At 40.9% G+C, this 27,950-nt stretch overlaps 2 protein-coding genes across 2 annotated transcripts; both read left to right on the forward strand.

The window, feature by feature from the left end:
- Positions 1–241: 241 nt before the first annotated feature.
- LOC123454810 (vomeronasal type-1 receptor 3-like) lies at positions 242–11,612 on the forward strand. Its single transcript, XM_045134223.1, has 3 exons — positions 242–1,123; positions 2,817–2,846; positions 11,505–11,612. Exons 1-3 carry the CDS (start codon positions 242–244, stop codon positions 11,610–11,612), a joined length of 1,020 nt encoding a protein of 339 aa, XP_044990158.1.
- A 10,327-nt stretch (positions 11,613–21,939) lies between these two features.
- On the forward strand, positions 21,940–22,884 carry LOC123454811 (putative vomeronasal receptor-like protein 4). The gene has a single exon (XM_045134224.1). It carries the CDS (start codon positions 21,940–21,942, stop codon positions 22,882–22,884), a length of 945 nt encoding a protein of 314 aa, XP_044990159.1.
- The last annotated feature ends 5,066 nt before the right edge of the window (positions 22,885–27,950 follow it).

Raw genomic sequence — 27,950 nt, forward strand, 5'->3', positions numbered from 1 at the left:
CCCTGCTTTTCAAATCCTTGTATCCAGTAAAGTGCTCAAGAATCCCTGTCATGCAATTCCATGAAATGTGATCTCTGCATCTGAAATACAAAGGAGTTGGATATTTCACCACCTCTCTGTGCATGGGAAATGTAAATCAGCATATTTGTTCTCAAACGCTATTTTTCAATATTTGGAAAAGTACTCTTGTTTTCAATGTAGTTGTGACAAGCCTGATAATATCTAAAGCATCATTCTGATTATGTTTCCAAGTGACATGGTCTTGGGGATTTTCCTCACATCTGAGTTCTGCATCGGCTTCATAGGGAACTCATTGTTCTTCCTATATTATGTGTACATCTTCTTAGATAAGCATTATCTGAAGAAATCTACAGATGCAATTGTCATGCACCTGACAATAGTCAATACTTTGACAATTGTCTTCTTGTTGATACCTGATATTGCATCATCCTTTGGAGTGAGACGTCTTCTCAATGATGCTGGTTGTAAGGCAGTCTTGTATATCCACAGAGTTACCCGGGGACTTTCCATCTGTACTACATCTTTTCTGAGTACATTTCAAGCCATCACCATCAGTCCCAGTAACTCTAAGTGGGCGTGGTTGAAACCTAAACTCTCTACATGGATCTTTCCCTCTTTCTTTCTCTTCTTGGTCATCAACATGCTCATTTACATTCATCTCATTCATACTGTAATAGCCAGGAACAATGACAGTCATGCTGTCCGGGGTTATATTCACGCTTTCTGTAAGAACATAGAGTTTAGGGTTGACTCATGGCAATTTTTCTTTGTCTTACTCACTCGAGATCTCTTCTTTGTTGTCCTCATGATGTCAACCAGCCTCTACATGGTGAATCTCCTTTTCAGACATCATAGGAGAACCCAGCATGTCCACAGCCAGAGCCTCTCCTCCCAGCCATCTCCTGAAACCAAAGCCACTCACAGCATCCTTTTGCTGGTAATTTGCTTTGTGTTCTTTTATTGGTTGAGTAATATTGTCACCATTTATCGATTCTATACTTCTGAGAAAATTCTGAGACTGGAAGGAGTTAATGCTATTTTATCATCCTGCTACCCAGCCATGTGTCCTTTCATACTCATGAGGAATAAAAAGATTATTTTGGCCAGGCGTGGTGGCCCACTATTTTAACCCCAGCATTTGGAAGACAGAGGTAGGAGGATTGCCACGAGTTTGAAGCCACCCTGAAACTATATAGTGAAATCCAGGTCAGCCTTGACTAGAGTGAGACCCTACCTTGAAAAACAAAACAAAACAAAACAAACAATGAAAGATCATTTTGCAGTCTACATCAACCCTTTTATTTGAGGGGGGGGGAGGCTGGCTTCCTGTGTGCTGGGATTAAAGGTGTGTGCCAGCACACCCAATTAAATATTTATGTTTTATATTTTTAACTATATTTTATGTATTTGAGAAAAATGAGATAGACAGAGAGAGAACGGGAGCACCAGGGTATCCAACAACTGCCAAGGAACTCCAGAGGCATGGACCACTTTGTGCATCTGGTTTATGTGGTTCCTGGAGGGATCCTTTGACTTTGCAGGCAAAAGAATTAACTGCTAAGCCATCTCTCCAGCCCCATCATCACTTTTTATACTGAGAAAGACTTGTTTTCCAGATGCATTCAGTAGCTGATCTCAACACCATGCTTAAACATCAACAAAGTAATGTACATATACTGATGTGGGTGAGAAAAGAAAAATGTGGAACTTCAACCATTGATGTCACCTGAATTTTAATTCTATGTCCTATACATTCGTAAAGCTCACATTTTAAATTTTACATGAGTAAAAGTCCATGCATGTCATTTTATTCACTTCCACATTTGCTAACTGTTTAAATTATTATAACATGGGAAATAATGATTGGTATTACATATACCATTTTTTAAGTAGATACTTCGTGTGGGTACATCATGCATTGGTACTGGTATTTCCCTCTTCCCTGTAACCATTCATAGAGGACCTTCTTAAGTTGGATTGCTGGTATTCACCATTGGGTTGTGGGGTATGAACTGTAAAAGCAGTCATTGTGGAGAGGGGCCAGTACATCTAGACATTCCCTTCCACCCTGTGTATCTCACAATCTTGCACAAAGGTCCATGACCCTGGTTGGAGGTGTTTTAAGTATACCTTAATGTTGAGCTCTCAGAAGCTTCTGGATTTCTGCTTTGATAAGTTTTCAGTATCACCAATGTCTATCGCCATCACCCTGATGGTGGTTGTCAGCTATGACATGGAAGCAGCACTCTTGCTCAGCTCATCAATTCCTCTGGGCTTTCACCTGGACTCTGCTGATGTGCAAGAGGTAGATCATCTCCTCCTAAGTAATCATCTGTCTTTTCTTGCTGATAGATTATGGTTGTCCTCCTTTTTGACTACTACTTGTAAAAGAAAAACAAATTCCCCAATGGAGAGTTAGATCAGCATAGGCTCAAGGGAATGGGCAAAGTTAGTTTGGAGGGATGATGATGGGTGTAGCCTCCTGTGGAGGCTTGATTCAAGGGTCAACCATAAACGTAGGGCTCTGAATGCAGGGTCCCCAGCTAGTCACAATTTGGCAATAAAAGCCTCCTGGAGGCAGTTCATTGTTGGGGATGGGCTTATGGATATAATAGCCAGCTACCTGTTGCCAGTGTTTGGCACATTCTTCACTTGCTGTTTGTCCACTTGATGATGGCCAAGAAGTGATATTCACCTTCTACTCATGCCATGAGTTTCCCCTGCCATCATGGAGCTTTCCCTTGTGTCTGTAATCAAGAATAAATCCTCTTTCCACACTAGCTGCTCTTTGTCAGAAGTTTTCTGCCAGCAATGCAAATCTGACTGTAACATTTCCCTTTTGGCAAAAGACTAGTGGGTGCTTCTGTTGGAGGCCATCATCCTTGTCTCTGTAGGATTCTGACTTTGCTCCCAGCTCCAGCTATGGGTTCTTTTCCATGGAGTGGATCTCTTAGACAATCACAGAGCCATCATGTACCCACCTAGGCTGGATGCCACTATTGCACAAGTGTGTGCATCTTGTCAGGCTTGATCCATGGGAGGTATTCCATGCCTGGTACAGGAAACCTAGTCTAAACCCTATGGATTGGAAGGTTACGGGTCCTAGGTGTGGGGAGGGAAGCATCTACTGTTATTTGGATCAAGGGCTATGTTGTGCTGATTAAATTTCCCTCTAAAGACTTATGTTTCTGCTCACATAGTATTGCTGCACTCATCCCTGACCTCTTTCACCACATTGTAGTGACTACAATGGTGATGAAAAATTCATCAAAATGCTGAGAAGTGGCAGTAAATGCGTGACATTAAATGCGACATCTTGATGACATCAGCCAGGGCTCAGGAAACATTCAATACTGAGGGTGGAAACATCGAATGTAAAAGCAAGAGGACAGAAATGTTTTCCTCCAGACACAGTTGGCTGTTGCACTCGTGACCTCAAAGTGACCATCATTGCCTACACTGGGCTGAGCCCATGAACATTCTGTCATGGCTGGTGAAGGAGAAAAATTAGAATAAACACATCAAGGGGCTGGAAAGAATGCTCAGTGGCTCAAAGTACTTGTTTGCAATCCTGGCTTTCCAGGTTCCATTCCCCGTACCCACATGGAAGCCAGAGGCACAAAGCAGAATTCCTTTGTGATGGCATGGGGCCTTGGTGTTCTCTCTGTGTGTCTCTCTCTCTCTCCCTCCCTCCCTTCTGTGAATATAAAAAAAAATAAAAAGATTTTAAAAAGAAACATACATCTAAATGCTGGACAGACTTATTGGAAGTAGTGTTTAAGTGTGAGAGGGCAATGGGGGAAGGGGAAACAAGAGAGTTGTGGGAGGGAAGTAAGACCAATATACATTATAGACATGTATGAAGACCTTCAGTGGAAAGGGGTGTTCACCCAGGCATGATGGCTCATACTATTAATCCAATCTCCTGGACGGCAGAGGTAAGAGGGCTTCTGTGAGTTGGAGGCCAGTCTGGGACTACAGAATGAATTCCAGGTCATCCTGGATAGAGTGAGTCCCTACCTCAAAGAGAAAAAGAAAAAATGAGTGTGTTGTTTCAAGACTGAGGGATGGCTCAGTGGACAAAGTGTTGGCTCTCAAGCTGGAGTCCCTGAGATTGACTCCCTGACCTCATGTAAAAAGCCATACACACATACCTAAAAAATGTAAACATAGGTCAGTTGTGGTGGCGAACATCCTTATCCCAGCTCTCAGGATTCAGAGGTAGGAGGAGGGCTACAAGTTCGAGGGAAGTCTGAGACTCCATAATGAATTCCAGGATAGCCTGGGGAGGCGTGAGTCTGTACCTCAATAAACCAAAAGTGGGAATGAAACCATCATGAAAATTCTACTGGCTTCAGTGACTGATGCTGCTCTCCGACTCATAACCTGCAAGTCCACAGTGATTCCTGCAATCCCACTAAGGGGCCCTCAGTGGAGTAGGGCCACGGCAGGGGGATGATGGTGCCTCCACCTCAGGTGTCCATATAAAGCTTCAACTTAAAAGTTTTTAATGTCTTGATTTAAAAGTCATAATTGCAAACAACAAAACATTTGCCGATTTATCTGATTACAAAGTAAGGTGGCCCCAGTTCATGTGGAATACTACGGGAGTGAGGGGCAGAACTACTAGGAAACCAGCACGGGGAAGCTCTGTGACGAGGGTCTTCCCAGCCGGCATGACGAGCAGTGTGCTGAGGGATCCCTGAAGGGCTTGGCTGACATTTGGATTCTGATTCTGGAGATAGAAGAGATCTTCCATCTGAAAAGTGTTCAAGTTTATCTGGAAATGGATCTTTTATAATTATAGCTATTTACAGGGCACCAATTTAATGAAATAAAGAGATCAATACTAGACATAAATAAGGAAATAGAAATAATGAAGAAAAACCAGTAAGAATTATTAGCAATGAAGAACACAGTAATAATGAAAAAAAAAGATCTGTAGAAAATCTCATCAATAGAATGGATTAAGGAGAGGAAAGAATATCGAAGCTGGAAGAACAGGTGGCAGATCTAATACAGTCCAACAAAGAAAGACATACTAATAGAAATGTATGAGTGGGAATTTCAAGATATTCGGGACACTATGAATATAACAAACATAAGAATTCAAGGCATACTAGAAGGAGAATAGTTTCACTCCAAAGGCATAGTAGGCATCTTGAACAAAATCACAGAAGAAACCTTTTCTGAAAGTGGGAAGGAGGTGCCAGTGCAGATACAGGAATCGTTTAGAACACCAGCCAGAGAAAACCGGGAGAGAACCTCTCCTCGCCATATTATAATCAAACTTCCAAACACAAATGAAAGAAAAGTATTGAAAGCAGTCAAAGAGAAAAATCAAGTTACCTACAAAGGCAAGCCCATCAGGATTACAGCAGATTACTCAACACAAACTTTAAAAGCAAGAAGGGCTTGGAGTGATGTATTCCAAGTTCTGAAAGTTCACAACTGTCAACCAAGGTTACATTTCCTGCAAAGCTATCCATTCAAATAGACAGCGAAATAAGGACATTCCATGACAAAAGCAGGCTAAGAGTATTTGAAGACAAAACCAGCTCTACAGAAAATACTTGAAAGAATACTTATGCTAAAGAGAAGGAAAAGCACACATATAAGAAACCAGGAAAAAACAAAGAATATTCAAATACTAGTTACCATAACAGAACAAAGGTAGAATCGGAACTACAAAAAACAATGTCAAACATAAATACACACCTTTCAATAATATCTCTTAATATCAACGGCCTCAATGCCCCAACCAAAAGCCATAGGTTTGCAGCCTGGGTTAAAAATCAGGATCATACAATTTGTCATCTCCCAGAAACTCACCTTAATACAAAGGATGGACATTATCTTAGGGTGAAAAGTTGGAAAATGGTGTTTCAAGCAAATGGGCCTAGAAAACAAGCAGGGGTTGCTATCCTAACATCTGACAAGGTAGAATTCAGTCCAACATTAGTTAAGAAAGATAAGGAAGGTCCCTTTATATTGATTAAAGGCACAATCCAACATGAGGACATTTCAATCCTAAACATATATATGCACACAACATGTGAGCTCCCAAATTCATCAATCAAACACTATTCGAACTAACGTCACAAATAACAGCATACACAGTGGTAATGAGTATCTTCAACACCCCAATATAATAATCCCAGGGAAAAATAAACAGAGAGGCATCTGGATTAAATGAGGTCATAGAAGGAATGGACCTAACAGATAGCTACAGAACATTTCATCCAAATGCTGCAGAATATACATTCTTTTCAGCAGCACATGGAACATTCTCTACTATAGACCATATATTAGGACACAGCAAATCTTCACACATACAGGAAAATTGAAATAATTCATTGCATTCTGTCTGACCACAATGGAATCAAACTACAAATCAATAGCAAGAAAAGCAATAGAGCATACACAAAATCATGGAAATTAAACAATACACTAGACTTCCGGCCAAGATTGCAACCACCTAGCTGCCCTGCAAATGCCAGGAAAAGAAAGGCAAGACATTAAGGGTTTTACTGGGACTTCTTATCAGTGGGAGGGCTCAGAGGGGGGAACAGTGAATCATGGATCCCCTCGTGGGTGGGTAGCCCACCCCTAACACCAAATAGCCTTCACGCCCTGCAGCCTGCCCCTCTGCGCTCTGTGTCTGCCGCCTGGCTCCGCACCCACCTCTGCCCCACCTGGCAGCCAGACACCCCGCCAGCGCCGCACCTGCTTCCCTGCCCAGATCACGTGCACAGATCGATCCCTGCATGCAGAAGCTCAAACCGCTCTGCACACTTGCGCACACTACTGTTCAGGAGCCCAGTCCCACAGCAATTGCCACACAAGCCCAGAGTGTCTCCCGCTTGCACCAGCTCAGGTGCCCTCTCCTACCTGTCTGTCATGCCCACCATCCTACACTCTTCTGTGGTGGGGGAGTGCTGACTGTTTCCAGGACCCAGGTGTCCCAGCTAGAGTTCGGGCTGCTTCAGGGCTTTGTAACTCAGTCCCCCTCCAAGCTCCAAGGCAGGCAGCTTTGGCGCATTACCGCTCCAGAATTCAGGCAACTTTGGCGCCCCTGTCAGGCAGTAGATAGGCAGCTTTGGCAAGTGGGAGCCAAAGCCCAGGCTGCCTGACAACTGCCCCAGGATGCCTCAGATTCCCAGTGCCTTAGAGCCCAGGCTGATCCACCCACCTATGAGCCCATACACTGTCATTGGCAGACGACAGCACAAAAGAAATGACATGAAAAATCAAATGCAATATAACCCAGTTAGACCACCCAGTAATACAATGAATGCATCTATCCAAAACATAGAAGAGTTATTAGGATCAGAACATCAAATTGAAGTTATGAGCAATGCAACCCTGACCAACCTACTGATAGAACTTGCAGGAAAACAATGGAGGACCAATAATCGTGTGGATGCTACCATCACTAAGCTAGAACAAATTGATAAAAAATTGGAAGGAGTTCAAAGAGTGAAAATACTTTGAGGGAGCGTGAAAATCATGGGCTCAACAATGCACTACTAAATGATGAATGGGTCAATGAAGAAATCAAAAAGGAAATCAAAAAATTCATAGAGTCAAACGATAATGAGAACACAACATACCAAAATATTTGTGACACAAAGAACTCAGTTCTAATAGGTAAGTTTATAGCTTTCAGTGTCTATATTAAGAAATTAGAAAGGTCACAAGTAAACAAACTAATGCTTCACCTTAAAGCCTTGGAAAAAGAAGAGCAAGGCAAACCAATAATTAGTAGACAGGAAGAAATAATAAAGATTTGGGCAGATATTAATTAAATAGAAACCAAAAAAAAAAAACAATTAAAGAATCAATGAAACAAAGACTTAGTTCCTTGAGAGGATAAATAAGATTGATAAACATTAAAAAAAAAATACGTGTGGTGGCACACGCCTTTAATCCCAGCACAAAGGAGGCAGAGGTAGGAGGATCACTATGAGTTCAAGGCCACCCTGAGACTCCATAGTGAATTCCAGGTCAGTCTGGGCCAGAGTGAGACTCTACCTTGAAAAACCAAAAAAAAAAAAAAAAAAAGATTGATACACACTTACCAAATCTGACCAAAATAAAGAGAGAAGAGACACAAATTAATAAAATTAGAGATGAAAAAGGTAACATCACAACAGATACCAGAGAAATCCAAAATCCATAGGGACATACTATAAAAACATACACTCCGCTAAGTATGAAAATCTGAAAGAAATGGATGATTTCCTTGGTTTATATGACTTACCTAAATTAAATCAAGATGAGATTGATAATTTAAATAGACCTATAACAAGTATGGAGATCCAAGAAGTTATCAAAATCTCCCAAATAAAAAAAGGTCAGACCCACATGGAATCACTGCTGAATTTTACCAGACCTTCAGGGAAGAACTAACACTATTGCTTCTTAACCTTTTCCATAAAATAGAAAAAGAAGGAATCTTACCAAACTCCTTCTGCGAAGCCAGCAACACCCTGAAATTCATTTGGAATCACAGAAAACCTCGAATATCTAAAATAATACTGAGCAACAAAAATAAGGCTGGAGGTATCCCCATACCTGATCTTAACCTATATACAGAGCCATAGTAACAAAAACAGCATGGTACTGGCACAAAAGCAGACATGTAGATCAATGGAACAGAATAGAGGACCCAGATATAAGACCAGGTAGCTATAACCACCTAATATTTGATTAAAATGCCAAAAATACTCATTGGAGAAAAGACAGCCTCTTCAGCAAATGGTGCTGGGAAAACAGGATATTTTTCTGTAGAAAGATGAAAATAGATTCTTTTCTCTCTCCTTGCCTAAGAATTAAGCCCAATTGGATTAAAGACCTTAACATCAGACCTGAAACTCTGAAACTGCTAGAGGAAAAAGTAGGAGAAACCCTTCAATATATTGCTCTTGGCAAAGACTTTCTGAATACAACTCCAGTTGCTCAGGCAATAAAGCCACAGATTAACCACTGGGACCCTTGAAATTACAAAGATTTTGTACTGCAAAGGACACTGTGAATACAGCAAAGAGGCAACCTACAGAATGGGAAAAAATCTTTGCCAGCTGTACATCTGATAGAGGATTCATATCTAGGTCATGCAAAGAACTCAAAAAATTAAATAATAGGAAATCAAACAAGCTGATAAAAAATTGGCTATGGAACTAAACAGAGAGTTCTCAAAAGATGAAATATGAATGGTGTATAAGCATTAAAAAAAATGTTCTACATCCCTATTCACCAGGGAAATGCAGATTAAAACTATGTTGAGATTCCATCTCACTCCTATGAGATTGGCTACTATCATGAAAACAAATGACCATAAATGCTTGTGAGGATGTGGAAAAAGAAGAACCCTTCTACAGTGTTGGTGGGAATGCAATCTGGTCCAGCCATTGTGGAAATCAGTGTGGAGGTTCCTAAGACATCTAAAAATTGATCTACCATATGACCCACCTATAGCACTCCTAGGCATATATACTAAGGGCTCATCTTATTACCTTAGAAGTATGTGCTCTACCATATTTATTGCTGGTCAATTCACAATAACTTGGAAATGGAACCAACCTAGACGTCCCTCAACTGATGAGTGAATAATTAAGATATGGCACATTTAACCAATGGAGTTCTACTCAGCAGTAAAGAAAAATGAAGTTATTAAAGTTGCAGGAAAAGGGATTGATATGGAAAGGATTATACTAAGTGAGGTAACCCAGGCCCAGAGAGACAAGGGTCACATGTTCTCTCTCATATGTGGACCCTAGCTACAGATGACTAGGATTCTGTGTGAAAAGGAAAAAACTCAGTAGCAGAGAACAGTAAGCTAGAAAAGAGATATAAAGGGAAGAGAAAGGAAGGGGGTACTTAATAGGATGGTATTGTATATATGTATGTAGAAGAATAGATTAATGGGGGTGAAAAGGCCCAAAATGAGGTCTGCGGAAGAGATTGAGTAAAGGAAAGGTGGAGGGACAGCTAATCAAAATCTAAGAGGATATAAATAAATCATATGTAATCCTACTTTGGGGTACAATGGAACACTCAGGAGCCATAGATTGTTGCTAGAAAATTTTCAGTGCCAGGGATGGGATACCTCCAGTGAGTTGTTGGCCTGGGAAGTCCCTGATGTCCCCAAAACATTATAGGCCATTGCCGAGGCCCTTGGTTTCCCACCAGGAATAGATGGTAAGACCCTATTGCTGAAGAAGTGGGCTGCAAGGCCACTGAGAAATCCTGCTAGAAATGAGATGATAAACTCCTCCATGTAGATCAGCTGACAGAAAGCTGTAAGAAGCCATTCTGCATACAGTTCAATGGAAGAAAGAGAAGTCACCAGGGAAGATAGTCCACAGTGGACACAGTGAGCCTTATTTTTGGCCAGCCAGGCCAAATGAATCAATGGGTGCAATCGTGGCACGTCTGTTATGGGGTAAACCAACTGCCCTCCAGTTGGACTGGAGGCCTGCTCCATAGGAGGGAATACGTCCCTGACACTGAAAACTTAAAACAGGGGTAGTCATGAGCCCTAGGGGTGTAACATGTGCTGTTGTCTGGCTAAATTTATATACTATGCTTATCAAACTGTCCAGTAAGGACTTCTGTTAATGTTCACACCCTTATATTAATGCTACTCTCACTTTTGGCAGAGAATCTTCTATTTTCAGATGGCAGTGACCTTGGGACAGCTCAGAAGTTATCATGGTGTTGGAGAGAAGTGACTGGAGTACTGAGTAATATCTCAATCACACCTTCCAAGGCTCAGAGGAAAGTGGAGGGAGGAAAGGTATTACCATGGGGTATTTTTTATAATCATGGAAGTTGTTAATAAAAAGTTGGAAGAGGGCTGGAGAGATGGCTTAGCGGTGAAGCGCTTGCCTGTGAAGCCTAAGGACCCCGGTTCGAGGTTCGGTTCCCCAGGTCCCACGTTAGCCAGATGCACAAGGGGGCGCACGCGTCTGGAGTTCGTTTGCAGAGGCTGGAAGCCCTGGCGCGCCCATTCTCTCTCTCTCCCTCTATCTATCTTTCTCTCTGTGTCTGTCACTCTCAAATAAATAAAATTTTTAAAAAAAAGTTGGTAGACAAAAAAAGAATGGCAAGTCTGGCCATCCATTATATTTAACATATAATTTATCCTGATATGGACAGTTTAATTAGCACTTCTGGTTCAGGCCTATATACCAGGTTTATTAGATGGGTACTGACCTGGTGTGATCCCAGTAACCTTTTGGGATGATTTTGGTCACTGCTGGGTGCGCTCCTGCTTAGGTCCCTCTTTGGTGCACTGTCAGTTCAAGTTGGCATGGCCAGGTCCCTGAATTGTTTCTGGGTTCGCTGGAGCTGGGCACTGGTGGTGGGGGAGGGGAGGCTGCCACGCTGCTGTAGTTCTCTCGCTGTTCCACGTGTTCTTCTACCTTGTGATCTGCTCCTCCCTTGTTCACTGACGTTCTCCCTTCACATTTGTTCAGTTTGTGGAGGGCTCCAGTGTGAGTGGAAATTCCCCTCACCTGCGGCTTTACTGCAGCTCAAGCGGAGCCTGGCGGCTGGCTGGCACGCAGCCACTGGCAGTCCTGTAGACCTGCCAGAGCCGCTTCTGCCTGCCTCTGTGGGCTCTGGATGCTCTGATCTCTCCTACTTCTCCACTGCCATTTCAATTTCCTATACACCTCACTTTTTAGTAAAAGTGTGTATTTGGCTGGGTTTGGGGTTGTTGTTTTTTTTGGCTTTGTCCCCCGTAGGCCGCTTTGGCATGGTACCTACACTGCCATCTTAACTGGAAGTCCAGTTATTGTTCTTAATAGCAGTCATTTTTCAATCAAGCACATACATTGTATAGACACACCATGTGTTGGCACCATCTTTTCTATCCTCCCTCCCCCATTCAGCAAGGGACCATCCTCAGTAGGATTTCCCATGGGGTTGTGGGTTATGCTTTGTGGGAGCAGCAGTCAACATGTGGCTGTTACAGTCCTTATGCCTGTCTTTCACAAATCTCCCTGAGCCTTGGTGCGTGTGTGTTAAGTCTACTTCAGTGATGCGCTCTCAGGAAATTATGTTTCCCTAGATGCATTTGTTAAAGTCCTAAGCTCTAGCATCTCATAATGTGATATTTGGAGGGAGGTATGTTATAGATCAAGTAATTAAAGCTAAACACAGTCATGAGCACAGGTCCTAATCCTTTATAACTGGTGTCCATATAACACACAGTCAGCATGACAAAGCACAGTGAGACCATGACTGTCTGCAAGCTCAGGAGAGGGGACTCATGAAACCAACCCTGTCAGCCTCTGCACTTCAGACTTCCAGTGTACAGAACTGCGAAAATATGTTTCTGTTACTTAAATGACTCAGAATGTGGTGTTTTATTACTAGTCAACCACTGGGATGGATCTCACTGACATAAAGGCAAATGTGAGGTACAAGAACACGCTCAATGCTACTCCACTTACAGGAAGTTTAAGAACAGGCAGAACTCAATGATGACCATAGACAGGTGTCTCTGGATATGAATTGTATAGTCCATCCTTAAGGTGTATCAGCCAGTTGGAGCTCTGGCTGTTCTTGCTTGCTGGCTGGTGGTTCTGTCGGTCTTCTATGGATCAATGGAAGTGAGCCAGCTTCTTTTATCATGATGGAACTTTCCCTGGAATTTTTAAGGCTGATATAAACCCTCTTCTCCCATAAACTTCTTCTGGATGGACGTTTGACCCAGTGACAAGAAGGTAACTACCACAATGTGAAAGATCCAAGAATTAAGAACATGACTTCTGGGCTGGAGAGATGGCTTAGCAGTTAAGGCACTTGCCTGTGAAGTGGAAGGACTCAGGTTCTATTCCCCAGGACCCATGTAAGCCAGATGCACAAGGTGGCCTCTGGAGTTTGTTTGCAGTGGCTGAAGGCCCTGGTGTGCCCAATCCCTCCCTCTCTCTATCTGCCAATCTCTTTCCCTCTTTCAAGTAACTTAATAAAAATATTTTTTAAAATTTAAAAGAAACCTACTTCTGAAAAGATCAACGTTATATATAGAAAACGCTCTATACAAGAAGAGTACACACTATTTCATAATTCACCAGCAAATATATTTAAGGAAGGAAATCACGTGCTCATCTCCATAGATTCAGAACCTGCTGCTGCAGTTTTTCTCTTTCAGCCACTCTGCCTGTGGTGGCCTGTTCTCATGTGCAGGGCTTTGAAAAGCACAAGGAAGGCTGGTGAATGCTCAAGTGTGTTTTATTTGCATTCATCTGCTTGGCACTGTCTTTTCGAAGGTCCAGAAGCACTCTCCACAACACCCTTCCTGTCTTAGAGATGGGGTCAGGGAAACCTCGATTGATACCAGAAAGGTACGAGAGACAGAGAAGCTTTTTGACTCTGAGCATTGTCTCATTCAGACTCAGTGACAGGCATTACAACTGCCAGGTCTCTCCAGGGTCAAACGTGACATGCCACCAATGACCATCGGCCAACTAACATGGATTTGCATGATTTTTTCACATTTATACATGGGAAGATACCTACATGAAATGTACATTTTTGGGATTTTTTTTTTTCTTTTTGGTTTTTCGAGGTAGGGTCCAAAGTGGCCCAGACTGACCTGGAATTCACTATGGAGTCTCAGGATGGCCTCGAACTCACGTGATCCTCCTACCTCTGCCTCCCAAGTGCTGGGATTAAAGGAGTGTGCCATCATGCCTGGCTTGAAATGTACATTTTTAAACTAATACTGCTTATCACAAATGTATGTGTCACTACAGTGGAGATGCATTGATGGTGTGTGAGGGAGGAGACAAAAAAGGGTGGTGGGAGGTAGCAATATATATTATTTAAATATTTTTCATTTATTAGCAAGGAGAGAGAGAGAGAAATTGAGAGGGGGAGAAGAAATCATGGGCAAGTAGGGCCTCCCGCCACTGCACACATACTGCTGAAGCATGTGCCACTCTGTGTATCTGGTTTACATGGGTACTGGGGAATCAAACTCAGGCCATCAGGCCTTGCATGCAAGTGCTCATAAGAACCGAACCATCTCTACAGCCCAATGTAAGTTTTTAGTAAAGTTTCTATACTTTTTAAATAAAGAATATACATTTCAAAAATGATATTAAAACCAGAATTGGATGAAAACTTACAGTACTTTAAAATGACCATATTTTTTGAAAATTTCAATCAGATCCAAAAGCAAAATGGTGGGACTGGAGAGATGACTTAGTGGTTAAGGTGCTTCCCTACAAAGCCAAAGGATCCCAGTTAGATTCTCCAGGGCCCACATAAGCCAGATGCACAAGGGACATATGCATCTGGAGTTCGCTTGCAATGGCTGAAGGCCCTGGCATGCCCATTCTCTCCATGTCTTCCTCTCTCTTTATCTCTCTCTCTCTCTCTCTCTCTCTCAATAAATAAACTATATACATATATATTTTTTTTTGTCTTGCCATTTTTTTTTATTAAGTCTGAATGTATTCAGTGCAGCTACCCAGTGCCTCCTTTGATTTGTATGACAGACACACATCACCAAAAGCCAGTTGATGCAGAAGGAAACTTTTGAAAATATTTTAAACTGTGTTGAACAGACATCAGAACTCGAAAACTCTTTTGGGAGATGATTGATACATTCAGTATAGTATCATTTGAGAACATGAAGACTTAATATGAAGTTCTTTATGTATGTCAAATATACATTCTAAAAGGCTACTAGTCTATGACACTACCATCCTGAATATACCTGATCCCATCTGAAGGGCTACTGTCCCAAATGACATCTATCTCAGCTTATCTCTAATCATGTGGTGGCAATGTATATTTATAAAGTCCATCTGCTCTACTTTTATTTTATTAATTAGTTTTGTACTCAGCGAATACAGTCAATTTGGTAACATTGTTAGGCTCCTCCATGTCCTACACAATATATTTTTTTAAAACAAGTTTCAGTAAAAACAAGCCAATGGTGTTATTTTTTTTCTTTCAATTTTCCATTATCAAAAAAAAAATCTTCAGTGTAGTTGGGCGTAGTGGCACATGCCTTTAATCTCAGCACTTGTCAGCAAGAGGTAGGAGAATTACCATGAGTTTGAGGCCACCTTCAGACTACATAGTGAATTCCAGGTGAGCCTGGGCTAGAGCAAGACACTACCTCGAATAAAAAAACAAAGAAAATGAAACAAAAACCCTTCAGTGATCATGTGCTCCTTATCAGATATCAGTCCCCGTTTTTCTCATCATGGAAAGACGTCTGCAATCACGTGATCAATCTGCAATGGCAAGATGTCCATCAAAAAGTGAACAGATAAAGGAAGTGTGGAGCATGTGCAGTGGAATTTCTTCAGCTATATAGATATAAAATAATATTTGCAACATGGATGGAAATGTTAATAATTATATTAAGCAAAACAAGCCATTCTCAGAAACACCATGTTTATGCTCATATGTGATATATATATTCATATTCATATTTATGTTGGTCATAAAACAAGAAGGGAGATACAAAAGCAGAAGAATTATATTTCTGAAGAGGACATGAACCAAAGAATGATAAAAGTGTTATATTAGAGGGTAATAGCAAGTGAGTTTTAATAAAGAGCCATGGGAATCTTTGTAATTAAGCATATTATTTTATACACTGATTTCATACTATTAATAAATTTTTTCTTTAATTTTGTATACTTTAGTCGAAACAGAGACAGAGAGAGAGAGACACGCACAGACAGTGTCAGCTCATCAGGGCTCCTGCCACTGAAACAGACTTCAACTGCACACAACACTTTGTGCATCTGCCTTTTTGTGGTTACTGGGGAAGTGAACTTGGGACATCAGGCTTTGCAAGGAAGCACCTTTAACTGCTGGGACATCTTTCCAGCCCAACACTTACAATATATTTTTTAAAAAAGAACACACACAAAGCGATTATGACATCAAATGTTCTCTCACCACTAGGCTCTAAATTGTTCAGTCAGTGATGCGTGATAAAGCACCATGATAAAAACGGTCTCAAAGCAGCCATGAAAAGGGAGCTCTAATGATAAAGTATTTGACTCACAAGCAAGACACGCCCAGTTCTCATGCAAACTCGGGATATGGTGGCACATTCTTGTACGTCCAGTTGCTGGCTGCAAAGACTGACAGTTCCCTGAAGCTCACTGGACAGCTGGTCAAACCTAGTAGGTGAGCTAAGCCAGCTGGATGCCCTGTCTCCAAAGATGTGGGACACCAACTGAAATAACACCCCAGAGTATCGGCTGCTGTTCACATGCTTGCTCAGACATATGCACATTCATGCACCTACAAACATGTATTTACACAGTGCATTGTTCATATGCTCACATGCAACAAGAAACCAAACACAAGAATGGGTGCATACATAAGGAACTACACAATAAGTGTTTACATATGCTTCAGTCCATAGAATACACCGTCTGTAGACTGAATCTGGACCATGGCATGAGTGCCAGCTGTGACCTTGTGGGGTGGTCCTGGGCTCTGGGTGACACTGGCAGCAATGTGGGACACTCCACAGACTATTTCTGCATTTCTATACCAAGCTGTATGAACTGAAATATGTCTACACACTGGCATTTCACTTTTGAGGTGGGGTGGATTGATGCAAATAGCCATACGTGAATTAAACTGTGAGATAAGTTTAGGGATATTTATCACAATTTCAGACATTTACGTATTTCTTTATGGATCTACAGGTAACAATGTGTGACAAAACTATGACTGATGTCTGAACTGTAGTGTCAGTGATGATTAAGCTCACACCTATGAGCTGCATGGAACATGAAACGAAAACAGAGCTGTAAGCGCAGGGCCGCAATCGCCTCCACTCCGCAGAGGGCGGGTTCTCGGGAGTCCTGCTCAGGGCCCAGCTTGTTTCGGGGGCTGTGGTAACTTCCACCAGCGGCAGCGAAACTTTTAATGACCTCCCAGATGCTGAGGGTTAACTCTCCGGTGTGCTTCAACTTGCGACAACATGAATCCTCAAGCGGAGACTCTGCACTCTTGCTGAGTGAGCTCACGCTATCATGAGACTCACTTTCCCTCTGGGCGCATCAAATGATGCACAGGAAACAAGATGATCCAGGTCACCTGTGACAAGCTGGGCCTCCTCCACTGGGAGGGAAAGTCCTGTCCTCTGTCCCTGATTCAGTCCTGGCTCCTGCTGGGCCGCCTTTCTAAGATGCTCCCGGCCTGTGGGACCCAGGCAGCCTGAGTGAGGCTTTGCAGCACCAGCCTTGACAAGGACAGAGAGGGAGGTACGAGACCTGCCAATGTGTGCTTCCCTACCTACCCTTCCTAAGATTAATTTTCAAATTTCTCTTCCCTTATTTCTCTGTTATAAAATAGCTTGATTTCCCATTTGTTATTCTTGATTAAATTTCTCCTTATTTTCATACCTATTATTACTTTTTTCTCATTATTTAGTGCCTTAGTTACTGACCTAGCCAACAATTCAACTTTATAATGTAAGGGTGGCTCATCGGTAATTTATGTAATTGTAACATATTCCAAGAGATGGTATTTCTTTCAGAAATATGACCATATCTCTCAAACCCCAAAATCTATCGGCAAGCCCGTAGACACAATATACTACTTTCAGAAACACACGCTGTGTCCCAGTTCATGTTTCCACCCTCTGTCCTGTGCTGTTTCCTCCCCCGGGCAGTGACACAGTCCCACCAAATGCATTCTTTGCCGGGAGCTGACACTAGCTTGGGTTTTCCTGTCTGTGGAATGGAATATTCTTTGCTATTTTTTCTGCTTTTATCTATCTATTTAGCACCTTTATGTTGGATTCCATTTTACATCTCCTTTACAGTGTCTGTTTTTCTTTTGAAATTTCTTACCTATTCTTCACATTGGTGTGAAAGTACATTCTCTGTAGTTCACTTTAAAAATATCACTCTTCAGTGTGCTTAGTACAACCTATTTCATGGGTTCTTTCTTCAGAGCTGACTGCAGGGTCATCTTCACTACTTGCTTCATATGTGACTGGAAGAAAAATATTAGTGTGACTGTGTGAGTTAAGACAGTTTACTATTTTAATTTTTATTTATTTATTTGCAAGCAGAGACACAGAAAGAGAATGGGACCCCAAGGACCTGTGGCAAACTCCACACACATGCACCACTTTTGCATCTGCCTTTACATTGGTACTGAGGAATCAAACCTGAGTCATTAGGCTTTGCAGGCCAGCACCTTAACCACTGATCCATCTATCCAAACCCTGAGATGATATCTTATGAGAATACATTGTCTTGTTCACTTCTTTTGTATTCCTATCGTTACTTTGATCTTGCCTCTGATAATCACTGGAAGGATTTGTTTAAAGTACTTATTTTAATGGTTGGTTTTCTTATGCCTCATTTAAATTTACTTGTTTTCATATGATGTACCGATAGTACATGCATTTTCACAAGTGGATTTAAATTTGTGTTCTTGAAGAACGGTTGTTTCATATTCAGTACTTCTGTTCTCTTAAATTTCTGTGAAGTAATACATACTCAAGGTTAAATATTTCTACTAAATACTCTAAACTACATAGAGAGAAATCATGGGACAGGAAAAAATTCTGGGTGGTGACTTTTACTGTAAGTGTGACTGACTAGTCCACACTCCCACAGTGTCTTTCCTGCATTTATCCCTTTTATTTCTAAATATATCTGTTCCTATATCTCAACACATAATCACTTAATGTCTATGAGACACAATGGAATGATATAATATACAAACGCAACATGGAATCAAAAAATTAGTCAGGAGCCGGGCATGGTTCTGCAAGCCTTGAATCTCAGCACTTGGGAAGCAGAGGTAGGAGGATCACTGTGAGTGCAAGGCCACCCTGAGACTACACAGCGATTTCCAGGTCAGACTGGGCTAGTGAGTGACACACTACCTTGAAAAGTTAAAAAAAAAAAAAAAAAAAAAAAACAGAAAAGAAAAGAAAAACTATCCAGAAGTGGTGGTACACGCCTTTTAATCCAGGCACTCAGGAGGCAGAGGAATGATGATCACTGAGTTCTAGGCTAGCCTGGATCTACAGAATTAGGGCAATGTCAGCCTGGGCTAGAGTGAAACTACACCTCAAAAATAATGAGACAATGTTCCCCTCGCTACAATGCCACCATATTTCTTTGTGATAAGAACATCTCCAGGCTTGCTCTTGGAAAAAATTGAAAGATCCTGGATCATACTTTATCAGGCCTTTGTATTTTGCTTGATGAATGTGCTGGAAATTTGATTTTCATTGATATGATAAATTCCCAACATAGTTTTTCTACCTCTGGATAACCTACTTCTATAATTTTAAAATGTATGTCTCTATCTTGCAGTTGAAAAGTGTTTTAATCTGTGGTCTAACAGTTTTTTATTTTCATAAATGTCAGAAGTAGTGCACACTAGCCTAGTAAATATTTCAGGTGACCTTCTTTTCCACTGTGGCTTGTTTAAATTTGTCTCCGAGAGCCATAGAGTGAAAATGATTTGCATTTATGTTGAAATGAAAACCTGATATTTTATTAAGGGTCTCTTATCTTTCCAAAATGTAACTTTAACCATACAAACAGGGAAGGGAAATGTTTATGTTGATCTGGTTGGTGAAATCATGAAAGGTTTAGACTTCAAAGGGTAGATACAGGGCAAAGAGAGATGAGGGGCAGAGTATTGTGGTGAACAGCAAGATGTGAGAGAGGCCAGTCTGCTGAAACTGAGTGGGATATGAGAGGTCCAGAAAGTGTGAGCATGAATGAGAAGTGGTCATATGACATGCTAAATATAAGACACATGTGGTGTTTTTTAATAATTTTTTTAAATTTTTTATTTATTTATTTAAAAGCGACAGACACAGAGAGAAAGACAGATAGAGGGAGAGAGAGAGAATGGGCGCGCCAGGGCTTCCAGCCTCTGCAAACGAACTCCAGACGCGTGCGCCCTCTTGTGCATCTGGCTAACGTGGGACCTGGGGAACCGAGCCTCGAACCGGGGTCCTTAGGCTTCACAGGCAAGCGCTTAACCGCTAAGCCATCTCTCCAGCCCACATGTGGTGTTTTGAATGTAAACGTCTCCATAGTCTCACATATTACTAAACAAGCTTACTAATTAGTCGTCTTCAGCAGGCAGAGCCCTGGTGGAGCAGGTGTATTGCTAAGGGCAGATCTTGACTCCTGTCCTAAAGAGTGAGTTGAGACTCAGCTTGAGCTCTGGCTCTTGGTTCTGTCTCTTTGCTATAGATGGATGATGAAGTGAGCCAGCTTCTTGGCAAAGCTTTCTCTGGAATCTGTAGGCCTGAAATAAAAGTTTTCCTCCATTTGCTGCTTCTAGTCAGGTATTTGTCCTAGCAACAAGAAGTTAACTGCAACAAATGCATTTTCAAATATTATAATATTCTCAATACTGAATGACTGTATAAACATAACCCCATTTCTCAACCCATGTAAATTGAAGGAAAATAAGTTGAAAAGTTTCCAAAATAAAAAATTGAGGTTATTGCAGAATGAGAGGCCAGTGTCAAAAAATAACTTGGGGGCTGGAGAGATGGCTTAGCGGTTAAGCGCTTGCCTGTGAAGCCTAAGGACCCCGGTTCAAGGCTCAGTTCCCCAGGACCCACATTAGCCAGATGCACAAGGGGGTGCACGCGTCTGGAGTTCATTTGCAGTGGCTGGAAGCCCTGGCGCGCCCATTCTCTCTCTCTCTCTCTCCCTCTCTCTCTCTCTAACTGCCTCTTTCTCTCTCTGCCACTCTCAAATAAATAAGTAAAAATAAACAAAATATTTAATAAAAAAAAAAGAACCAGCTTTTGAAATTGGTGACTTTGTTAAAAAAAAAAATAATAATAATTTGCATGTTGCTACCTCACAGTACATAACTAAAGTAGCTTTGCTATAGAAGAACTTGATTACACACTAACAGAATACAGCCTGATACCTGGTGATGCGCTTAGGGACTTTTTCTGCATAAAGAAAACTTGTGTGGAAATCATAAATTCCATTTCAGAATCAAGGATTGTATTTTTGGTGACAAACAGAAGATTAGTGTAAGTATGGGCTTTGGATGGGATAATAGTCAAACAAGAGCCAGTGGATTAATAATGTGAACTTTATTGTAACAATCACGAATCTCATATCACTATGCACTATTCATGAATCTCATATCATTATAGTCCAAAAATACCGGAAAGCTTCTTAATTATGATTAAGTAAGAAGCACCCAGAATGTCTTGAAAGGAAATGTTACATTTAGAATTACACATGTTATGTGTAGCAATATGGAACCTCTGTTACACTGGGTCTCATCATGATATGACTGTCCCTTGATGCAGAAAATGCATTTATTTGCAGATGTGCTGAACACTGTGGATTGTTCAGTATCAGCTATGTCTTCATTTGTGCAAGTCCACAGCTCTCCACTAAGTTGTGAGCACTGAAAATAAATGTCTTAATGCATCACTGGTAGCCTCGAGATTTGTTATGAGAGGCCAAATTACATAATGCTGTCTATGTTCAAAGCAATGTATCCTTTAAATATATTGAAACTTTGAATACAGGTCATGAAAATATATAATCTGATATTCCTAAGGAAAAGGGCTTATAATATGAAAACACCTCTCTCACGTAGGCCAACATGTTCTTCTGCTTAGCATAACTGAATTCAGGGTGTTTACATTGAATTCTCCCTGCTTCTCAGATCCTTGTATCCTGAAAGGGTCTCAAGAACCCTGACATGAAATTCCTAGAACTGTGATCTCTGGGCCTGAAATACAGAGAAATTGGATATCTCACCACCTCTCTCTGCTCACGAGCTATAAATCAGCATATTTGTCTTCAAACACTATTTTAACGTACTTTTAGAAAAGTTCATTTGTTTTCATTGTAGTTGTGACAAACTGATACTATCTAAAGGATCATTCTGATCATGTTTTCAAGTGACACGACCTTGGGGATTTTCCTCACATCTCAGTGCTGTATTGGTGTCATAGGGAACTCGTTGATCTTCCTGTCATCTCTGTACACTTTCTCAGTTCAACATTACTTAAAGAAACCCATAGATTCAATTTTCATGCACCTGACAATGGTCAATATATTAGCTATTGTCTTTTTGTTGATACCTGATATTGCGTCATCCTTTGGAATAAGACATTTTCTCAGTGATGCTGGTTGTAAGGCAGTCTTGTATATCTACAGAGTTACCCGGGGTCTTTCCATCTGTACGACCTCTATTCTGAGTACATTTCAAGCCATCACCATCAGTCCCAGTAACTCTACGTGGGCGTGGCTGAAACCTAAACTGTCAACATGGACCCCTCTCTTCTTTATTTTTTCCTGGCTCATCAACATGCTCATCTATATTGAGATCATTAAGTCTGTAATAGCCAAAACCAATGCCACTCTTGCTGGCCATGGATATTATCATGCTTACTGTCAAAACCGGAATTTTGGAAAACAAAATAAAGGGTTATTTTTAAGTGTCATATTGACTAGAGACCTCATTTTTGTGGCCCTTATGTTGTCAACCAGCCTCTACATGGTGAATTTCCTCTACAGACATTATAAGAGAGCCAAGCAGATCCACATTCGGAGCCTCTCCTCCCAGTCATCTCCTGAAACCAGAGCTACATGGATCATCCTGTTGCTGGTTAGTTGCTTTGTATTCTTTTATTGGTTGAGTAACTTTGTCACCCTTTATGGATTCTATACACCTGAGAAAATCCCAAGACTGGAGCAAGTTAATGCTATTTTATCATCAAGTTACCCAACCATCTGTCCTTTTCTACTCATGAGGAATAATAAAAACATTTTACATTTTACTTCATCCCTTTCAGTACTGAGAATTACTCATTTTCAAAGATCAAACATCTGATGTGGCCATACTTAAATTCACTGACATTGTACATGATTACAATTCAAGTTTTTAATTTTGCATGATTATGTCTATATACTCCATTCTAATACTTTTCACATGTATTACCTGTTTAAATTAAGAATTCTTAGGTAAAATTAATATGTTTCATACAGTTTTTAAATTACTCTGTTTCTTGATATAACTTTGTCAGAGTAAGAATGTTTTCAAAACGTTTTGTGTTTGTATTAGTATTTTATTTTTTAAAACCATTTATTGAATATTTCATACATGCACATGAGATATTTTGGTCATAACCGGCTCTCGTTATCTTTTTTTCTCTCCACTCCTCTACCTACTCACACGGCACACCTGATTTCCAACTAGTTTCATTTTTTTTGGATGACTGTCTCATTTCCTTTCAATATAATCAATGTCAAAATGTTGATGCACTCAACATGATGTAGGCCTTATGGTTGAATCAACAGGCTCTGTGAGGAGCAAAGTCATGGCCACTTCACATCCAGAAGATCAGGCTCCAGAGGACTCCTCCCAGCCTCTGTTTCTTACATTCTTTCCACCACTCTTCTGCAGTGTTCCCAGAGTTTTGGAGGTCATGCCAAAGATGCGTGTTCTCTAGATGTTGTCCTGTGTGCTCACTTATACAGAACAGAATTAGGGTAGAAGAGATGGATTGGCAGTTAAGGCACTTGCCTGTAAAGCCTGAGGACCAACATTTGACTCCCCAGAACCCATGTAAGCCAGACACACAGGGTTTCAAATGCCCACAAAGTAGTTCATGCTTGTGGAGTCTGATTGTAGTGGCTGCAGGCCCTGGCACACCAATTTTCCCTCTCTCTCTCTCTCTCTCTCTCTCTCTCTCTCTCTCTCTCTCTCCCTCTCTCTCTTTTTCTCTCGCTCTTGCCCTCACTTTCACTCTCTATGGCTCTCTCATAAAAAAGGACATGTTAATGAATAAATGAATTTTCCTTATGATATATATGGCCTACCTTAAATATTGCAGCAATTATCTTAAGGGATAAGCCTATATCAATAGTCTAAAAGATGACTAATAAGACAATGAATAATATTAATGCTATTGAAAAAGCATGTATAAATGAAAAGTGTTCCAATATTGAAGCTGTAGAGAAACTGAAAGATTTGGAGATTCATTCTTTAATTTCCAATAAAATGTAGTAGTGGGTCTTTGCTTCTCTTTTCTAATACAACTGCATTGATATGTTTATTCATTGTATATATGTGAAGACATGTCCTCCAGGTTGGATTTTATCATTGCCATCTTGACCAGTGTCAGCTGTGATCACCCATAGGAGAGTCTCCTGAGATTACACCTATAAATGTTTCTCTCAGAGTGAGGCAGGTGGTTATAATATTCCCAAGGGTAACCAGTCTGCACAATGTCTTCATCAGACCTCTCCTCTTCAAAGATGATATAGAAGATATACATTAGATTGAGATTTGTGACTCTGGTTGCATAGGTGTCCATACATAGTACATTGACATCTTTCAATTGTGAAACTCTGTGAATCACCAAAGATGATTCACAATAGTGCATATTTTTATGAATTGTCCATGGATTGGGACAAAAGTTTCAGTGGCAAATCTGCACATAGTTTGCCTAAGAAATGTCTCAGTAGCCCAGTTGCCACTGACTTACTCACTCTCCTGTAACTAACTCCAATAAACTCATTGGTTCACTATGAAGGCCTTAGACAGAGTCGTTTCTTTGATCTGTTGTATTCTTCTCTATCTGGTGTGAACAGAAGTTTCTTTACGACTCCTCAGTACTGTTTACATGACACGTGGCACACAAACAGAAATTTCTAGACTCAAACACTGGAGCTAAAAGAACCACAGAGTAAATGGCCCAAACAGATGTGTATAGAAAATTCCACCTCAGAACACTACAATACACATTTTGTGTAATAGTTCATGAGACTTACTCTAAAATTGATCAAATATTAGAACACAAAGTAAGTTTCAAAAGAAATGTAACTAATTTTTTTTAAAACTCCTTGTATTTAATCTGACGATAAGGCAATGAAGCTAAAAACCAATAAGAGATATTACACAAAACACAGGGACTCATGTAAGCTAATTAACACAATGCAATTAATGAATCATTGAGGAAATTAAAAAAAAAACTCCTGGAATCAGAAGAAAATGAAATACAGCTAGACTTGTAAGCATGGGAGGAACCAGCCAGCATGATAATGCCATAGGTACCACTCTGCCCTCCCATTCCAGATGGAAGAAACCAGCCAGCGAACAGAAATAGAAGGTACAACTCCACACACATAGGAGAGACCAGCCCGAGATAGAGGAAGCAGGTCCTGACTGTACCCACCCCGTCCTCATGGGTGACCAGAGCCAACAACAGATTGAAGCTAGATCAACTCTGTTCACCCAGTCTATAAAATAGATACCAGCCAATATAGGTATGGTACATTTCCTGACTCTACTCTCATAGTCCATATGGGAGATGTGAACCAGTGGCCACGGTGAGATGGTCCTGTCTGTACCCAAATGGTATTTGCAGGAGACACTAGCCAGCAGCCAGAGGAGCTAGTCCTGACTCTGCCCTCCTAGTCCATGCATGAAACACCAGTCAGTTTCTGAGTGACTACAGCCTGCCTCAGAAGGAGAAGGTGCTCTGAATTCAGGGCCCCTCTTGGGCTCCAGAGCAAGACTTGAACTATCCCCAGTCCTTCACAAGTGTAACACAGAGGCTTTGTCTACAGCCAGGTATAAATGCGTCTGTTGATAAGTAACTGGGGAGTAACACTGCTGTTTAACCTTAACAGCCTATGTAGCTCCATTAAAAAATATGCAGAGCTGGATGTCGTGGCACAGGCCTTTAATCCCAGCACTGGGAAGGCAGAGGTGGGAGGATCATCATGAGTTTGAGGTCACCCTCAGACTACATAGTGAATTCCAGGTCAGCCTGGGTTAGAGTGAGAACCTACCTCAAAATAACAAAATAAAACAAAAAAAAGTCAATGGTAAAAATATTCTAAATGAAAGTCTATATAAAAATGCATAAAGGATTATGGCTTAGAAATGATATGTTTATGTCAACTTGACAAGGGGCAGACGAATGATGGGTGATGGTTGTTAGCTTGGTAGTATCTTCAGTCCCCTCCGAATCAACACTTTTGCAGAGAGCTTCTACACTGAGCCAATGAGGTGAGGTGACCCACTCTGACATGAATGGTGCGGTTCACACAAGGTCTGGGTTCCGGGGGATGAAAAAGAGAAAACAAGCAGAGCACTGCCATGAATCACTCTCTGATTTCTGAGCGCAGAGACGAGTTAACCGGATGCCATGGGTTTCTGCCGGAGATGGCAAGCATGCCATTTCAGGATCACGAAGAATCGAGTGCTGAAGAGCTGCATGACACACTTCCAGCCCAGCTGTCTCTTCCTTGAAGTGCAATGTGGCCCCTCTATAGAAACATCTTTGGCTCTCTACGCTACAAAATATGTAGTTTTCTGTATAATGTTTGTCTTTCTCTGTCTTTCACTTGCTCTCTCAATCTCTAAGTTCACTTTTCCAGTAAAAATTGGTGATAGTGAAGTGTTGGTCAATGTATCTGAAAGAGGCTCTGGCATAGAATTGGAAAAACAAGAAAATGGGTTGGAGATAATTGTTTACCTTAAAGGCCTTAAAGGAAGTCAGGCATGGGGTACAGTACACTCAGAAGAAAACAATAAACCCCTTGAAACAATGTAAAAATTGTGGGCTGGAGAGATGGCTTAGTGGTTAAGCACTTGGCTGTGAAGCCTAAGTACCCAGGTTCGAGGCTCGGTTCCCCAGGTCCCACATTAGCCAGATGCACAGGGGGCACATGCGTCTGGAGTTCGTTTGCAGTGGCTGGAGGCCCTGACACACCCATTCTCTCTCTGTCTGCCTCTTTCTCTGTCTGTCGTTCTCAAATAAATAAATAAAAATGAACAAAAAAAATTTAAAATTAAAATAAAAATTAGAAAAAATTTGATCTATGACTAATTTTTCTAAATGGTGGCAATTGTGATTGACTCTTTACCAAGAATCCTTAAAGAAAAACAACCAAAGTCAAAAAAAGTTCAATCGGGGGACCATATCTAAGTATTGGAGGGACGTGAAAAGGAAAATTAAAAATAAATGATTAAGGGATAAATTGATCTACTGGATCAGTGATTAATGATGGGAAGCCCCATTTGTGGTTGTTTTGCCTCTCACATTTAATATAGTAATTAAAAGTAAAAGTTCAGGAAATCACAAGTGCTTGACCGCACATACCTGGGAAAAATGTGAAAACAGTTAATCATTATAAGGGCCTGATGACTTTACTTGAGTTGAATAATTATGGGATTGTTTGATGAAAAGGAATAACAAAATGTTTCTATGAATTCTGTGAAATTGTACCTTTCTTGAAGTTTGTTCTTACATGACGTGATTAGAAAATAAAAGACTGAGCCTAAGAGCTGTGGTAGCAGAGAAGTAGAGAACCAGAGAAGCATGGAAGCATAGAAACAGGAAAAAGAAAAAAGAGAGAGAGAGAGAGAGAAAGACAAAAGAAAAACAGAAAAAGAAAATAAAATGGAAAAGAGAAAAATTAAAAAATAGAAACAGAGAAGAATGCAGAGAAAGATGGAAAAACTCAGCTGCCTTCAGCATTAGCCTTTCAGCTTGCACCAGAACTTGACTTCAAGTCATTATTTTGCCGCTCCCTTTCACACCTCTCTTCGGGGACCCTCCTTCAAGCCAGGGCTGGACCCCAGGCATGTTTCATCTTCAAACTGTGAACCAAAACAAACCTTAGCTTCCACAAGTTACTTCTTTCAGGATTTTGCCACAGCAATGAGAAGAGAAACTGATTCACCCAGAGCAAGAAATGTGCATCCAAACAGACAAGGCATGTGCAACCCTAAATACAGACGATCAAGATGATCTTCTCCATGACATATGGCAGTCACAACATCAAAATATAAAGAAAACAAGTGATATTAAAACCTGCAAGACAGGGCTGGAGAGATGGCCTAGCAGTTAAGGGCCTTGCCTGTGAAGCCTAAGGACTCAAGTT

The sequence above is a fragment of the Jaculus jaculus genome, chromosome 14, assembly GCF_020740685.1.
Source record: "Jaculus jaculus isolate mJacJac1 chromosome 14, mJacJac1.mat.Y.cur, whole genome shotgun sequence".
NCBI classification, from domain to species: Eukaryota; Metazoa; Chordata; class Mammalia; order Rodentia; family Dipodidae; genus Jaculus; species Jaculus jaculus.

Coding starts and splice junctions, on each gene's coding strand:
- LOC123454810 (XM_045134223.1), top strand. CDS start 242: ATGTTTCCAAGTGACATGGTCTTGGGGATTTTCCTCACATCTGAGTTC. Junction 1,124..2,816: donor GGAATAAAAAGATTATTTTG/GCCAGGCGTGGT, acceptor GCTCTTTGTCAG/AAGTTTTCTGCCAGCAATGC. Junction 2,847..11,504: donor CCAGCAATGCAAATCTGACT/GTAACATTTCCC, acceptor ACATTTGTTCAG/TTTGTGGAGGGCTCCAGTGT.
- LOC123454811 (XM_045134224.1), top strand. CDS start 21,940: ATGTTTTCAAGTGACACGACCTTGGGGATTTTCCTCACATCTCAGTGC.